The 18,114-nt window shown below is 38.4% G+C and overlaps 1 protein-coding gene across 1 annotated transcript in view; it reads right to left on the bottom strand.

The window, feature by feature from the left end:
* The window catches only part of KCNQ5 (potassium voltage-gated channel subfamily Q member 5), a 617,705-nt gene that overhangs the window by 72,305 nt on the left and 527,286 nt on the right, over nucleotides 1-18,114 (bottom strand). The window contains exon 7 of the mRNA XM_062187575.1: nucleotides 17,458-17,553. Within this exon, the coding sequence (XP_062043559.1) occupies nucleotides 17,458-17,553 (96 nt within the window). The remainder of the gene's footprint in view (nucleotides 1-17,457; nucleotides 17,554-18,114) is intronic.

The raw sequence follows: 18,114 nt of genomic DNA, 5'->3' as shown, positions 1-18,114 counted from the left end.
TATTTGTTAATATTACAAAGAACTGGGGACAAAAGAGGCCACCGTGATAAAACTGAGGATTTTCTTTATAATGAAACCTGGCTTCCTGATCTTTCTTTCTTTTTTTTATTATCAGACTGATTTAAACAGTTAAACTCTCATTTCCTTCATTACTGTTCCCCTACAGTGGTCTTGTAGGAGGGGTAACTGGCTCTATGGCAGGCCGGACATTAGTTAATAGTAAAAATGGAAGGTGCAATGTCACTACTCTTATAGTACTGTAATAACTGTCCTGTCCTAGTTCTCTCTCTCAAGCTGTCTCTCCCTCAGCTAACTGTTTCCAGTAGATGAATTTCAAGCCTACAATAGTGATCTGGTAGCTGATGTTCCTGCATATAAAGCCAAAATGATATAGTGGTTGGCAACAGAAACATGAGGTCCCAGAGGAATTTCCTGTTACCAAATGGCATATAAACTCTATCTTGTATTTCTTGTAATTTACAAGGGATATATATTGCAAGGGACAGTTCAGCAAGAAGCAAAATTAAAACTGAGTTTAACATTTATCAGGCAATAGGGATGCTCTAGGCAGTGAAGCCAATTTGAATGTGTATAATTGTAATATCAACATAATTCAGTTTTTAGCGAGTATTTGATTTGTGTTGGCTGGATATTGTAACTATGATGTGTTTGACACTTTTTGCAAACAGTCCAGAAAGTTTCAGCTGACCATTGAACTAATTAACAGGGAACTTATTTTTTCAAAGTACATGGCTTTATTTTCCCTTCCTTCCTTCCTTCCTTCCTTCCTCCAGATTTTTATTTATTTATTTGAGAGGTAGAGTTACAGAGAGAGGGAGAGACAGAGAGAAAGGTCTTCCATCTGCTGATTCACTCCCCAAATGGCTGCAACAGAGGCAGCTGAGCCTATCAGGAGCTAGGAGCTCCTTCTGGGTCTTCCACACTAGTGCAGGGGCCCAAACATTTGGGCGATCTGCTGCTGCTTTCCCTGGTCATTAGCAGGGAGCTGGATTGGAAGTGGCACAGCCAAGATACGAACCTGTGACCATATGGGATTCTGACACTGCAGGCAGAGGCTTAGCTCACTATGCCACAGCGCTGGCCCAAGGTACGTGGTTTTAAATGTTAGACTCCTATAGCAGGCATGGAAAGCCAAGATATCATGGAAAAAAAAAAAAAAAGACCTAAATGAATGATCTCTGTGAGTGAGATCCCAGTGGAAAGAACGGGGCCATCAAAGAAGGAGGTACCCTTCTCCGAAGGGAGGAGAGAACTTCCACTTTGACTATGACCCTATCGGAATAAGATCAAAGTCAGCGAACTCTAAAGGCTTCCATAGCCCTGGCAACTCATGACTAGAGCCTAGGGAGATTACTGACGCCATGAACAGGAGTGTCAAATTGTTAAATCAGCAACAGGAGTCACTGTGTACTTACACCCCATGTGGGATCTGTCCCTAATGTGTCGTCTAAAGCCAAGTGATGCTATAACTAGTACTGAAACAGTATTTTTATACTTTGCGTTTCTGTGTGGGCACAAACTGATGAGGTCTTTACTAATTATATACTGAAGTGATCTTCTGTATATAAAGAGAATTGGAAATGAAAAAAAAAAAACAACCTGGTGTTAAAATGGAAATGGCATAGAAAATTAATTAATTTGAAAAAAAATTATGTAGGATCTCTGTCTTTAATGTGCTGTACATTGCTATTTAATGCTATAATTAGTAATCCAATGGTAGTTTTTTCACTTTATGTTGCTATATGGGCAAAATGTTGAAATCTTTACCTAATATATACTAAACTGATCTTCTGTATACAAAGAGAATTGAAAATGAATCTTTACATAAATGGAAGGGGAGAGGGAGCGGGAAAGGGGAGGGTTGCGGGCGGGAGGGAAGTTATGGGAGGGGGGAAGCCATTGTAACCCATAAGCTATACTTTGGAAATTTATATTCATTAAATAAAAGTTTAATAAAAAAAATAAATGTTAGACTCCTGAAAGACTTAGGATCTAAATCAGAAAGCCCATTCTCTATCACTATTCACACTAATGTTTGTTCCTTAGTGACAACTGCTATGATTCTTATAGTTGTTGGTCCTGTTTTTATTTTTTATTTTTTATTTTTTTTAAGTCTTTAATCCATGTTGAGTGAATTTTTGTGTAAGGTGATAGGTATGGGTCTTGCTTCAAGCTTCTGCATGTGGAAATCCAATTTTCCCAGCACCATTTATTGAATAGACTGTCCTTATTCCAGGGATTAGATTTGGATCTTTGGTCAAATATAAGTTGGCTGTAGATGTTTGGATTGATTTCTGGTGTTTCTATTCTGTTCCATTGGTCTATCCATCTGTTTCTGTACCAGTACCATGCTGTTTTGATAACAACTGCCCTGTAGTATGTCCTAAAATCAGGTATTGTGATGCCTCCGGCTTTGTTTTTGTTGTACAGGATTGCTTTGGCTATTCGAGGTCTTCTGTGTCTCCATATGAATTTCAGCATCATTTTTTCCAGATCTGAGAAGAAGGTCTTCGGGATCTTAATGGGTATTGCATTGAATGCATAAATTGCTTTTGGGAGAATAGACATTTTGATGATATTGATTCTTCCAATCCATGAGCATGGAAGATTTCTCCATTTTTTGGTATCCTCTTCTATTTCTTTCTGTAAGGTTTTGTAGTTTTCATCGTAGAGATCTTTAACGTCTTTGGTTAAGTTTATTCCAAGGTATTTGATTGTTTTTGTAGCTATTGTGAATGGGATTGATTTTAGAAGTTCTTCCTCAGCCGTGGCATTGCCTGTGTATACAAAGGCTGTTGATTTTTGTGCATTGATTTTATATCCTGCTACTTTGCCAAACTCTTTTGGTCCTGTTTTTAATAATTCTTGTATTTAAGGATTACACTTATACTTGTATGAAGAGACTTCAAACAGTTCATGGAAAATGGAATTAAAGGTTAAATTTATTTTGGTGCAAAAAGTTCATGAAGTCCACATGATACACATTTTCCTTAGATTTTGCAAAAGATCCCTGGTATTTCTTAATCTTTTAATTGTACACATTACCAACTTACTTTCTACTGTGAAAGAAAATGACAAGGCACACTTACATGCCCTTTTGTCCTCCTTTATCACAATTTTAGATACATTACTATTGTTAGCATTATTATAAATATGTGATTAGTGTTTCCAGTTCAGCAATGTGATATATTACAAATACTTTCTCTTTCCTGAAAAATTTTTCATTTTTCCTGAAGCCATTATTGATTCATTTTAATTTCTTGATTTGCATTTAGGTACCTATTATGAATGTATCCTCCTCAAATATATGATGAAACTTGTTAGTTCCATTCTTTCATTTTCTTTGAAGATTTTTCTCCCAGAGCTCAAAACCTCCTACTTCTGTTCTCAAGGCCTGTGGTAGCTGTTGCCCTTTCCTGTGGGAACTCTTTTCTGGATCTGATATTTTTCAATCTATTGGTTTATCACCTTGTTTTGGAAGAGCAATAATATCCAGGTAAGTTTTTTTTTTTTTTTTTTTTTTTTTTTTACAGACAGAGTGAGACAGTAAGAGAGTGAGACAGAGACAAAGAGAAAGATCTTCCTTTTTCCGTTGGTTCACCCCACAAGGGGCCGCTACTGCTGGTGCTTTGCAGCTGGCGCAAGGTGCTGATCCGAAGCCAGAAGCCAGGGTGCTTCTCCTGGTCTCCCATGGGGTGCAGGGCCCAAGCACTTGGGCCATCCTCCACTGCCTTCCCGGGCCACAGCAGAGAGCTGGCCTGGAAGAGGAGCAACTGGGACAGAATCCGGCGCCCCAACCGGGACTAGAACCCGGGGTGCTGGCGCCGCAGGTGGAGGATTAGCCTAGTGAGCTATGGCGCCGGCCCAGGTAAGTTCTTGTAAGGGCACTTGGTAAGTAAATTTTTGAGATCTTGCACATCTAAAAGCATGAATGGCTTGGTTGGGCGTAGAATTCTGGGCTGGAAACAATTTTCCTCCATAATTTTGAATGTTTTGTATCACTGTCTTCTAATTTGAAAGTTACTAATGAGAAATACAATATCAATCTGATTACTAAAAATTTTTTATTGGCTGGTGCTGTGGCTCACTAGGCTAATCCTCTGCCTGCAGTGCCAGCACACCGGGTTCTAGTCCCGGTCAGGGTGCTGGATTCTGTCCCGGTTGCCCCTCTTCCAGACCAGCTCTCTGCTGTGGCCTGGGAGTACAGTGGAGGATGGCCCAGGTCCCCGGGCCCTGCACCCACATGGGAGACCAGGAGGAAGCACCTGGCTCCAGGCTTCGGATCAGCGCAGTGCGCTGGCCGCAGCGTGCCAGCTGTAGTGGCCACTTTGGGGGTGAACCAACGGAAAAAGGAGGACCTTTCTCTTTGTCTCTCTCACTGTCCACTCTGCCTGTCAAAAAATTTTTTTTATTTATAAAATTTATCAGCCATATAAAGTCATACATAATTGTGTGGTACTATGTGATATTTTATTACATGTATATTGTTCAATGTCCAATTCACCTTTAAATATATTTATCATTTAATGTATTTAACATTTCCTTAAATTGAAAACATGGGAATATCATATTGTCTACTTTTTGTATAGAAATAAATAACTTAACATTATTTATTTTCACCCTCCTTTGCCCTAGAATCCCAGAACTTCTCAGTTGTCTCTAGCTGTAACATATCGTCTGCCAATCAACCTTTCCCCCACCTTCTCTCCTCACTCCATCCCAGTCTCTGGCAACCAGCATTATATTTTTAACTTTTATGAGATCACCTATTGTTTTAAATTCCACATATTAGTGAGACCATGGGGCATTTGTCTTTCTTTGCTTCACTTATATCACTTAAAACAATGACCTCCAATTCCATCCATGTTGTTGCCAGTGATGAAATTTCTTCTCTTTTCATGGCTGAGTAATATTCCACTATGTATATGTACTACATTTTCTTCGGATTCCTCACTTGATGGATATTTAGTTTGTTTCCATTTCCTGGCTATTGTGAATATTGATGCAATAAACATAGGACTGCAGATGTCTCTTTAACAGATGGATTTCCTTTCCTTTGGATATATATATGCAGTAAGTGGGATTGCTGGATTCATGTGGTAGTTCTGTTTTTAGGATTTCTTTTTAGGAACCTCCATTCTGCTTTTCACAATGTCTGTACTAATTTACATTCTCACCGACGATGTGCAACTAACTGTTCCCTTTTCTCCATATAATTGGGAACACTTGCTATTTTTTTGTCTTTTTGATAATAACCAATATTCATGGGGTGAGGTAATAGCTCATCATGCTTTTGGCTTACACTTCCCTAATGATTAGTTATGTTGACCATTTTTTCATGTGCCTGTTGGTCATTTTTATGGTTTTATTTGAGAATATTTGTTTAGATCTCTTGCTCATTTAAAAGGTTTTTTTTTTTTTTTGCTATTGAGTTGTTTGCATTCTTTATATATTCTAGACATTAATCCCTTGTCAGATATATGGACTGAAAATATTTTCTTTTCTAATGTAGGTTGTCTCTTCAATCCCATTCATATTAGTTCTTTTAGGGTCTGATCTGGAAAATCTTTGCCTATTACAATTTCTTTAAGTGTTTCTCTGATGTTTTCTTCTAATAGTTTCAAAGTTTCAGGGGTCACATTTAGTTCTTCAATCCATTTTGAGTTGACTTTTGCAAATGGTGAGAGATAGGGGCCTAATTTCATTCTTCTGCATGTGGATATCCAGTTTCCCCAGAACCACTTACTAAAAAGACTATATATATATCTAATAAATGTATTTAGCACCTTTGTCAATGATCTGTTGGCTGCAGATGTATGGGTTTATATCTAGGGTTTCTATTTTGCTACAGTGGTCTATGGTATGTTTCTATGATAATACCATGCTGTTTTAATTGCTGTAGCTCTTTAACATTTTAAAGTCAGGTAGTATAATGCCTCTACCGGTGTTCATTTTGCTTAAGATTGCTTTGGCTATTTGGGGTCTTTTCTGGTTCTATACAAGTGTTACTAGTATTTTTGGTAGTTTTGTGAACAATGTATTTGGATTTTGATAGGTATTGCATTGAATTTGTAAATTTTTTTGAGTAGGATGCACATTTTAATGATACTGGTTCTCCCAATCCATGAACATGGGATGTCTTTGCATTTCTTTGTGTCCTCTTCCACTTCTTTCTTTTTGCCAAATTTATGATAGTATTTATTTTTTAAAACTTACTTCAGAATAGTTTTAGATTTATAAAATAAAAATCATGAAGTAGTAATACAAAGAGTTCCCATATACCTCCTACTATTTTATACATATACATAATATATTGTATATATAACTATATATATTATATACATATAGTTCCTATATACCTTACTATTATTAACATCTCATTTTACATATTTGCCACAATTAATGAGACACACCGAGACTTGCCTAATTTTTAAATCCCAACTCCTTTTCCTCCCATCTCTCCTAGCCTTCAGTAATCTACTTTCTGCATTCAGATGGATTTAAAAAAAATTTTAGCTCCCACATATAAGGGAGAACATGTGGTATTTGTTGTTCTGTGTCCGGCTTATTTAGCTCAACATGATGTCTTCCAGTTCAATCTATTTTGCTGCAAATAACATGATTTCATTTTTTAATAGCCGAATGGTATTACATTATACACACACACACACACACACCACATTTTCATTATCTGTTCATCTTACAATGGGCATCTTGGTTGGTTCTATATTTTGGCTACTGTGAACAGTACTGCTATAAAAATGGTGGAGCAGATCTCTGTATTATATAATGTGTTTATGCCTTTTAGGTTTATACCAAGGAGTGGAACTGCTGCATCATATGGTAGCTCTATTTCTAGTTTTTATTTATTTTGTATTCTTAAAAAAGGATTTATTTATTTTTAAAGTCAGTTACAGAGAGAGAGAGAGAGACAGAGAGAGAGAGAGAGAGAGAGAGAGAGAGAGAAATGGGAGATATTCCATTTGCTGGTTCACTCCCCAGATGGCCATAACTGCCAGTGCTGGTCCAGGCTGAAGCCTGGAGCCATGAGTTCTATCTGGATTTCCCACATGGGTGGCAGGGGTCCAAATGCTTGGGACATTTTCTTCTGCTTTTCACAGGCCATTAGCAAGGAATTGGATTGGAAGTGAAGCAGGCAGGACACAAACACAATAACGGATGTTGGCATCACAGGTGGTGGCTTTATTTGCTATGCCACAACACCAGCCCTCTATTTCTAGTTTTGAAAGAAATCTCCATACTGTTTTTCATAGTGGCTGCATTAATTTGCATTTTCACCAAGAGTTATTTATAATAGTTCCCTTTTTGAATAGAAGAGGGAGGAGGAAGAAGGGTGGGAGTACAGGCAGGAGGGAGGGTAGGGTGGGAAGAATCACTATCTTCCTAAATTTATATATATGAAATGCATGAACTTTATATACCTTAAATAAAAGATTTCTAGGTTTTAAAAAAAGAGGTTCTTTTTCTCCACATCCTCTCTAGCATTTGTTGCTATCTGTTTTTTGGACAGTAGGCATTTTGACAGAGGTGAGGTGATATCACACTATGGTTTTGATTTGCATTTCTCGATGGCTACTGATATTGGGAAGTTTTCATATATTTGTTGGTCATTTATATTTCTTCTTTTGAAAACTCTGAATTCATGTCCTTTGCCCATTTCTTAACTGGACTGGTTGTTTTTTGTTGTATGGCTTTTTGATCTGCTGATATATTCTGGTCATCAATACTTTGTTAGATAAGTAACTTGCAAATATTTTCTCCCATTTTTTTTTCAGATGTCTTTTCACTGTATTGTCTGTTCTGCTGTGCAGAAGCTTCTGAGTGTGATATAATCCCATTTGTCTAGTTTTGCTTTTGTTGCCTATACTTCGAGGGTCTTATCCAAGAAATCATCACCAATGTTTTTAAGTGTTTTCCCTATGATTTCTTGTAGCAATTTCATAGTTTCATGCCTTACATTTATGTCTTTGATCTATGTGCATTGATTTTTGTATATGGTGAGAGGTAGGGAACTAATTCCATTCTTCTTCATATGTATACCCAGTTTTGTCAGCACCCTTTATTGCAAAGATTCTTCTTGGGGCTGGTATTATGGTGCAGTGGGTTAAGTTTCTGTTTGCTACGTAGGCATCCCATATTCATGTGCTGGTTCCTGTCCAGGCTACTATGCTTTTTTTTTTCTTTTTTAAAGATGTATTTATTTATTTGAAAGGCAGAGTTACAGAGAGGCAGAGGCAGAGAGGAAGAAAAAGGTCTTCCATATGCTGATTTACACCCGAAATGGCTGCAATGGTTGGAGCTGGGCTGATCCGAAGCCAGGAGCCAGGAGCCAGGAGTTTCTTCTTGGACTCCCAGGCAGGTGCCAGGGCCCAAGCACTTGGGCCATCTGCTACTGCTTTTCCAGGCCATAGCAGAGAGCTGGAATGGAAGTTGAGCATCTGGGATTCAAACCGGCCCCCATATGGGATGTCAGCAGTACAGGTAGTGGCTTTACCTGCTTTGACACAGCATCGACCTCCAGGCTACTAAGCTTTTGATTCAGCTTCCTGCCAATGCACCTGAAAAGGCAGTGGATGATGGCCCAAGTGCTTGGGCCCTTGCCAATTACTTGGGAGGCCCAGATGGAGTTTCTGGCTCCTGGGTTCAGCCTGGTCCAACCTTGGCTGTTGTGGTCATTTGGCAAGTGAATTTGTAGATGAACATTCACTCTCTGATGTTCAACTTCTTGTATAAATGTTTAAAAATACACTGTGAGAAAAAAGCCCTTTAAATAACAACAAAAGAATACTCCTGTTTCTCCAACATATGTTCTTGGTAGCTTTGTCAAAAATAATTATGAGGTAATATCTCATCATGCTTTTGGCTTACACTTCCCTAATGATTAGTTATGTTGACCATTTTTTCATGTGCCTGTTGGCCATTTTTATGGTTTTATTTGAGAATGTTTGTTTAGATCTCTTGCGCCGCGGCTCAATAGGCTAATCCTCCGCCTGTGGCACTGGCATCCTGGGTTCTAGTCCCGGTTGGGGCACCGGATTCTGTCCCAGTTGCTCCTCTTCCAGTTCAGCTCTCTGTATGGCCCGGGAAGGCAGTGGAGGATAGCCCAAGTGCTTGGGCCCTGCACCCACATGGGAGACCAGGAGAAGCACCTGGCTCCTGGCTTCGGATCAGCGTGGTGTGCCGGCTGTAGTGGCCATTGGGGGGTGAACCAATGGCAAAGGAAGACCTTTCTCTCTGTCTCTCTCTCACTGTCCATTCTGCCTGTCCAAAAAAAAAAAAAAAAGTTGGCTGAATTTATGTGGACTAATTTCTGGGCTCTCTATCCTGTTCCACTGATTGGTATCCCAGTTTTCATGCCAGTGCCACACTGTTTTAACCACTATAGCTTTGTAGTATGCTTTGAAACTAGGTATTGTGATGCCTTCAGTTTGAATTTTTCCCCACGTCAGGATTCCTTTGGCTATTCTGTTTTTTTTTTTTTAAATGTGGGTTCTATTTAGTTTTAGGAATACTTTTCCTCTTTTTGTAAACAATGTCATTGATATTTTGATAGGGATTGCACTGAATCTACAGATTGCTTTAGGCAGTGTAGACATTTTAATGATATTAATTCCTTGAATCCATGTGTTCTTGATGATTGCTTTCATCAATGTTTAGTAATTTTTATTGCAGTGATCTTTCATTTAATTGGTTAAATTTATTCTTAAATTCTTTTTTTTTTTTGACAGGCATAGTGGATAGTGAGAGAGACAGACAGAGAGAAAGGTCTTCCTTTTTTTGCCGTTGGTTCACCCTCCAATGGCCGCTGTGGACAGCGCATCTTGCTGATCCAAAGCCAGGAGCCAGGTGCTTCTCCTGGTCTCCCATGCGGGTGCAGGACCCAAGGACTTGGGCCATCCTCCACTGCCTTCCCGAGCCATAGCAGAGAGCTGGCCTGGAAGAGGGGCAACCGGGACAGAATCCGGCGCCCCGATCGGGACTAGAATCCGGTGTGCTGGCGCCACAAGGCGGAGGATTAGCCTGTTAAGCCACAGCGCCGGCCAAATTTATTCTTAAATTCTTAAATTGACATTTAAAAACTTTATTCCTAAATTGACTTTTTTTTGTAATGATTGTGAATGTTTTGTTTTTTTAATTTTTCTTTCAGCAAGATCATTATTTGGATATAAAATGCTACTTTGCATGTGTTGAAATTGGTTTATCTGCTATAACAACTTTTTGACAGAGGAGGTTTATCCATGTACAAAATCATTTCATCTACAAACTGATATTTTTACATTCTTCTTCCAATTTTGATGCACTTTATTTCCTCTTGCCTAATTGTTCATGCTAATACTTCCAATACTAGAATGAGTAAGAGTGGTAGAGATGGCAGCAGAAGCAGCTTCAGCAGAGGTGTGCTTTCTCACTCTCTTTTGGTTTTTGGAGTCTTCATACCATTTGCCATTCCCTTCACTTTGTTAGTGCAGGCTTCCCTGAATTAATCTTTTGGAAATGTGGTTCTTCTCTTGTTCTGAAACTTTCTGGTTCACCTGGATGCAAATCCTTTATTCAGCCATTTAGATCTCTCCATTTCATTCATCAGTGATTGAAAATTTTATTATAGAGATCTTTCAAAATTTTTTTTGTTTGCTAAATTTATTTTCAGGTTTTTTTTTTTTGCAGTTATTGGAATAGGAATGGTTTTACTAACTTCTTTTTCAGGTGATTCATTATTGCTACATAACAGTTACACTATTTTTAGAAAAATAATTTTTGTATCCTGTAACTTTGCTGAATTTGTTATTTACTTCCACCAGCTTTTGGGTGGAATCTTTGGAGTTTTCTATATATAATATGTCATCTGCACCAGTACCAGTTTGACTGGTACTCTAGTCCTCCTTTCCAATTTGAATCCCCTTTATTTTTTTTCTCTCTTGCTTAATCGCTCTTGTTAGAACCTCCAGTAAATAAAAGTGGTAAAAGAGGGCATCCTTGTCTTGCTTCAGATCTGAAAAGCCTTCAGCTTTTCCCCTTTCAATATGATATCAACTATTGGCTTGTATATAACCTTTATTATGTTGAGGTATGTTCCTTCTATATCTAACTGAGTCAGAGATTATTTTTGTATCATGAAGAGATGTTGAATGTTATCAAATGCTTTTATATACCTATTGAGATCATCCTATGATTTTTGTACTTCATTCCATTATTGTGGTGAACCACATTGACTTGTATCTGTTGAATCATCCTTGTATCTCTGGATGAATCCATCTTGACCATGGTGAAAGATCTTTTTAATGGGCTACTGGATTCAATTTACTTGTATGTTTTGAGGACTTTTGTGTCTACATTCTTCAAAAATATTGGCTTGTATAATTTTTTTGTTGTGTCTTTGTTGAATTTTGGTGGTATCAAGATAATAATGGTGACCTCATAGAATGAATTTTGAAAAATTCTCTCCTTTTCTATTTTGTTTGAAATAACTTAGGAAGGGTTGGTGTTGATTTTGCCTTAAAAGTTCGGTATAATTCATCAGTAAAGCCACCTGGTCCTTCACTTTTGTTTGATAGGAATTTTTGAAAATTATTGATTCAATCTTACTATTCATTATTGGTCTATTTGGGTATTATATTTCCTCATGATTCAATATGGGTAAGGAATATATTTCCAAGAATTTGTTCATTTCTTTTAGGTTATAAATTGTCATATGAGTCAGTAATCTCTAACAATCCTTTGTATTTCTGTGGTGTCATTTTCATTTCTAATTCTATGTATTTGAAACTTCTTTATTTTTCACTTGATTAGTCTAGCTAAAGGTTTATAAATTTTGCTTGTTTTTCAAAGAACCAGGTCTTCATTTCACTTCTTTTTTTGGGGTATTTTTAAGTCCCTATGTCATTTATTTTTGCACTGAATTTTATTATTTCTTTCCTTCTACCAATTTTGGATTTTATTTGTTCTTGTTTTTCTAGTTCCTTGAGATGCAGTGGTAAGTTGTTTATTTGAAATCTTTCTGTTTTTAAAATGCATACTTCATTGCTATAAAACTTTCCCTTGGGGGCTGGCATTGTGGTGTAGTGTGTAAAGCATAAGATGCTGGCATCCCATATGGGCACTGGTTCTAGTCCTGGTTGCTCCTCTTCCAGTCCAGCTCTCTGCTGTGGCCTGGGATAGCAGTAGAAGATGACCCAAGTGCTTGGGCCCCTGCACCCACATGGGAGACCTGGAAGAAGCTCCAGGCTCCTGGCTTCAGATCGGCACAGCTCTGGCTGATGTTGCCAATTGGGGAGTGAACCAATGGAAGGAAGACCTTTCTCTCTATCTGTCTCTCACTGTCTGTAACTCTACCTGTCAAATAAATAAATAAATAAATATATATATTTTAAAAAGAATCTGCTCAATGCTGGGTTTTAACAGTGAGTTCTAAAACAGCTCAGGGATTCTTTGCTGACTGCCCAAGGTTGTATGAGTGTTGAACAGGCAGCTCCTCAGTGACTCTGGCAGGCCTTAGGTGGGTCACACCTGGCTCTCACAGCAGGCTCTGTGAAGTATTGGGGGTACACATCAGACTTGCAGGAGGCTGGTGGTTCTATGTGCCAAAATGAATCTGTCTCTCCAGGGTGCAGGTCTCTGCCTCATACCAGGGTAAATCCAGAGGCTGTCTACACAGGCACTGGTCTAGGAATGGAAATCACTGGGATCTAACAAAGCACAGCACTGACTCCTGAGACACTTTCCTTGGTCCCTTGGTGTCTGCTTCAGATTGAGGAGCATGACAAAGGTAGTCCCTGGCTTCCCAGATGGACTCCATTTGGGTCCCCCAGGTGCTGAGACCCCTAAAGTGTCCTCCCTGCCCATCCCAAGTTGTCAGTGACACACACCAAATTGTCTCATCCACCAAAGCACAGGTGTCCACCTGGTGCGGGGCAAATCTATGTGCACTGGCTGAGTGGTAGCGGCCTTTGGGATTTATCTGCTGCCAGGGCTTGGCACGGGGTTCTAAGTTCCCTCTCCTGACCTCTCTGCAAGGCTGGAGTTTCATTTTTTGTGGACAGTTGTGGAAGTTGCCTGGCTCTGGAAGCTCTAAATAGTTACAAGTGAGGGCCTGGAGGCAGGGGCCAGTGGGCTCAGGATGACTGAACTTTTTCACAGTGGGCCTGGTGCTAGGACCAAGTTCACTCTCCCTCTCTCCATGTTGGAGCTGGGGGAGGGGTGACATGGGCAATTCTTTCCTTCTTGCTTTCTTCAATGTGATTTTTTATGATTATAACAAGATAAGGCACTGTGGTATTGTGCCTGGCTTCTGCAGATCTTGGGAACGTGATTTGGTGTGTGTGTGTGTGGTATCACACTGGTGTCTCTGCAGGGAAGTGAGTCTCTGGAACTTCTTACTGACCTGCCGTCTTGGCCTCACCCCCATCCTGATTCTTGATCCTTTGGGTATGTCTTGTTCAGAAGGCATTTGGGATCACATCTTTATCAAGAGCTCTGATATTTCTCATAAGTTAATCTTGATGTGAAATTTTTGGTTCACAGTGCTATGTACTTGGTGTACTCTTACTATGCACACTCCGTTCTCCAGTTCTGGAGAAGCCGGATACCACATTTCATCAGAAAAATCCTCCCCCTAGTTTCCCTCTTCTCTTTTAGAAGGATTCCTCTTAACTGAGTCTTTGATTTCCTGAGATGATCCTTCAATATTCTTAGCTTTGTTTCCTCTTATTTCTCATCCCTGTCTTTTCAATCTATTTCCTGGGAGATTTTCACAATTTTATTACTCTTTCAATTTTTTTCTGCTGTCATATTTTTATCATCTAGGAGTTTTTTTCCTCTGACATCTTATTTACAGCTGAGCCAGTAAAAAAGACACATAGTCTCTGTACAAGTGGCTTGTGCTTACAAACTGGCATCTACCCTTCAGAGGAACCGTGTAGAGAACAAGTTATTTTGCTGGAGGAAGTCAAAGTTTTAAAATAGAATTTTTTTTTCTTTTGGTCCAGTTAGCTTCTTCAAAGCAGCATTTTGCTAATCTCCTCAATTAAGGAAATTAAGCCTGTCTATCAGCATTTATTTCACAAACTTTCACTTAAGTCCCTGTTTCTGTTTCCAGTAAATCATCCTGGTTCCAGTTTGTACAGGCCCAACCTCTCCAGAAAGAAACCTCTAGGAGAGAACTTCTGAAGAATTTTAAATGTGACCCCCAGGCCTTGAGAGACAGATGTGGAGCAGGTGGGGACAGGAGGAATGAAAGAGACAGAGAAAGAGAGGGAGAGAGACAGAAATCTCATCCACTGGTTCATTGCCCAAACACCCACACAGGGCCGGGCCGGGCCAGAACTGAGTCTGAGCCTCTGCTGTGTGTGGCAGGGACCCAATTACTTGAGCCATCATTTGCTCTTTCCTCGGAGGTGCCTTTGTGGGAAGCTGGAATGGAGAGCAGAGCCAGGACTCAAACCCAGGTGCTCTGATGTAAGATGCAGGTGTCTCAAGTGGTAGCTTAACTGCTGTGCCAAACAGCACAACCTACAATGACACTTTTTAGAAAGAGTAATAGATTGGGATTCACACATCAGGAATTTGAGTCCTAGCTCCTCTTAGCCTCGTTCTGAGGATCAAGTATTGTAATATTCGAAGTACTCTGCAAAGTATAAATCATTTCATGAGCCTCAGGAGTTATTAATAATAGTTGTGACATTTGGGCAGGAATTCAAAACGTTACTGAGAGCTGGTTTCTTTCCCCAGACTGCTCTACTTGAAAGGAACAGTTAATTTCAAGGAATCAAGCAAAAATATTGACACGGCTAAATTTGCTGAAAACTGATGGGGTTTTAAACTTTCTCCTAAAATCCTGAAATTCGGGTTAATTTAGTCCTCTCACCAACCAAATGGCAAAGCAGTTTGGCCATCTCAGTGTCTCTTGTAGAAAGACAGTGGCTCTGGCTTAAAACAAATGAGATTGCTTTTGGTCTTTGTGTGTTCAGCAAGCCAAGTCACATTGGTTAGGTAAGAAAATGAATTCATCAGCAAATGAGGCTTGCTTTTTAATCCATGCATCCTTAAAAATAAATTTCTACAATATATAATCAAGGCTTATAGCTCAAATTCTGTCCAAATTCTTACAGCAAGGAAGAACAATGGATAAATTCATTAATTATATTATTTCTAAATATAATATGTTAATTAATTGCATTTAGACAAATGAGCAATTGTTTTTTAAATTAGTTATTTCTACCTTGATTAATAAAGCTATGATTAGATTTTAAAAGTATTCTTGGACATTTCAAGCCTTGCATTTTGCATTCTTTTTTGTTAAGAACAATATGTAAGTTGGAGTTTTCAATAAAAGCAAAATTCATAATTTCATTTCATTATACACTTGTACAAGGTCATTTGCTCACATAGTATACAACCAAATTCCACAAAAAAAATTCTAGACTTCCAAGCAAAACTGCTTGAGCAGCCCCTGCTCCATCCTTTGTGGACTGCCTGTGAAGGAAGAAGCCTTGCCTTGCTTCAGCTATGGACAAATAAATACCTTTGCTTCAATGATTTTCAGTACAAATGCCAATTTATTCTCAAGTTTAACTGCAAATTGTTTTTGCACAGTTTAGTAGTCAATACTGATAAGTCTGATCAGGAAAGTGGCTGCTTATTCCCCAAATTCATCTTGTGCAGTTATGGTAGCCAATACCCACTTTCAGCTATTGAATACTTGAGAAGTGGCTAGTGCCACTGAGGAACTAAATTTTTAGTTTTAATGAATTTAAATTATATGGGTATATGTAGCTGTACTGGGTATCACAGTTCTGTAGCATTACAATTGATACATGCATGAGAAACTTCTTGAAGGGCTCACTTTCTAACAGAACAGCTGGTTTTCTAAGATGTATTATTGGTACCATATGTAGACAAGGCTTAGTGCCTAGAAGGATGCAAGGAGCCCATGCAATAACTTATACACTTACAGGCTGGAAAACATTGTTCCAGAGTAAACAGTAGTAAAGAGAAAAATTTATTATAAGTATAGAAATACACATAACCAGTTAAGAAGCACTAATTGATGAAAGACCACCAATTCTGGGCATCAGTATATTTTGCATGTATACTAAAGTATATGAAGTGTATGACTCTTTCTCCTTTCCACCTGCTGACTAATGTTTGGCATCAGCTCTTAGATTCCCACTACTTAGGGATTTTTTTTAAAGAAATATAAATTTACTTTCTTTTTGGTGCTTCTTAAAACTTCGAAATTTAAAAAATAGACTCTCAGTGGTTTGCACTGGAAATCATACCCAGTAGTCCAACTTCTTGTTATTAGTTCAGAATCTCTTGATAGAAAAATAATATCCTCACACAGTCATTAGATGCAAACAAATATCCTTCATGATATAACTGAGCCACATTCTCTCCCCCTTATCCTAGCTCAGTTTCTGCTACAGGTACCGCAGAGAACAATCACACATAAAGACTAAAGATTGTGTTTTTAACCAACTCACTCACTACTCAACCTGTAATTTAAATTGAAATAGTGTGCTTGCTACTATAGCATGAAGACAAGTCCTCTTGCATCTTGAATCACCACCCAAACCACTCAAGTTTAAAAGTTTTGTAGTTTCAAGTGCCTGGCAAGAAAGGAAGAAGCTTTAGGTCACAGAAATACCTTGTCCATAATTAAATGCCAATTCCACATTATGGATCACAAAATACATTTTGTAATTCTTAACATGTTTCAGGATGGTCCTACACCCAAAAGATTTGGATGGCAAAAAAGAGCAGCATCCCTTTTGTCCTGAAGCAAATTCTGAGTTATTGGAAAGAAAATAAAATGCTCAGCAATGACTATATATTATGAACTAACTTCAAATAATATGCTTATTGTTTCATATTCTCAAACATAGATGTATTCCATAATCCCAATAGTTCCTAAAATAGAATAACTATTCCAAGTTATTGCCGTAGGTGGCATTAAAGCATTTCCACAGGTACTAAACCTTGACATGCTAAATAAATATGCTGTTCTTCAGAACAGTGGCATATGTCTGCCTGGAGAAAGTAATTGTAATGCAGGAAACAGTGTTGTGTTCTGCTCTATCACTTAATGATCAATTATGTTTCACCAAGTAATTCATAAGACATAGCAGGTCATCCCAGAAGCAACACAATTGCTAACCTCTGCATGGCCTGGCTAGTAGAGTTAATTACTATGAACAATGCATGGACCATTTCCTGAAAAAAAAAAAAATTAGCTTTCTGTTTGGGAAAGGAGGTGCATCTGATCAAATCAAGATTTTACTTTAAGTTCTGACTTCATTTTTTTTTTAAAAAAACGAAAACAGTAGCTCTACCAAGCAATGAAGCACAGAGTTTGGAAAATGACCCAGTAAGCACTTATGGAGACAGATGTTGCCATCTATCTAGTACATTGACATTTACCTGAATGAGGTTGGCAGCTGGGTTCCTTCTTTTCTCAAAGTGTTTCTGGCGATGCTGTTCCTGTACTTTTAATGCAAAACCTGAGCCAAGAATGCCCTGGAACAAAATATAAAAATAGTACTTAAAAAATTTCAAAAGCACTGTTAAATAATACAAATATTTAAAAAAACTTTTAAAATAAGCCTGAGAGAAGACAAACAGTATATAACCTGTCCATAAACATGGTCTTATTAAAACAAACACTATTTATCTCTATTATAATACCATCAGCCAAAGGCAAGTTGTTGGGCAAGCTGCTAAGAGATTCAGCAACTTCTGCTCTTTAGTAATTCAATTAGGCATCATCATTTCTTGTCTTCTGTGGTACAGTCAGAGCCACCAAATTATAAATTAAAAATTGCATGTGGCCTTCTCCATGACACTGCTTCATGCCTAAGTTATAGCAATGGTCTTATCCAGTGATAGAATTTAGAGGATATGAATTGAGGTTTTGGAGAGAGCTGAGTATTAAATCTGGGAGAGTTAAATTCTCACTGACATGGACATAGGAGTATGTTTTGTATTTTGATGAAACTCTGAAATTGTATACTCTTCATCCATGAAATGAAGGTGACAGCTTAAGAGAGCTGTCCCCGCTCTAGTCCTTCCTGATGCTAT

Source organism: Lepus europaeus, chromosome 3, assembly GCF_033115175.1.
Source record: "Lepus europaeus isolate LE1 chromosome 3, mLepTim1.pri, whole genome shotgun sequence".
Classification (NCBI taxonomy): domain Eukaryota; kingdom Metazoa; phylum Chordata; class Mammalia; order Lagomorpha; family Leporidae; genus Lepus; species Lepus europaeus.
Note: the sequence above shows the minus strand (reverse complement) of the source record. Positions and strands in the feature narration are given on the sequence as shown.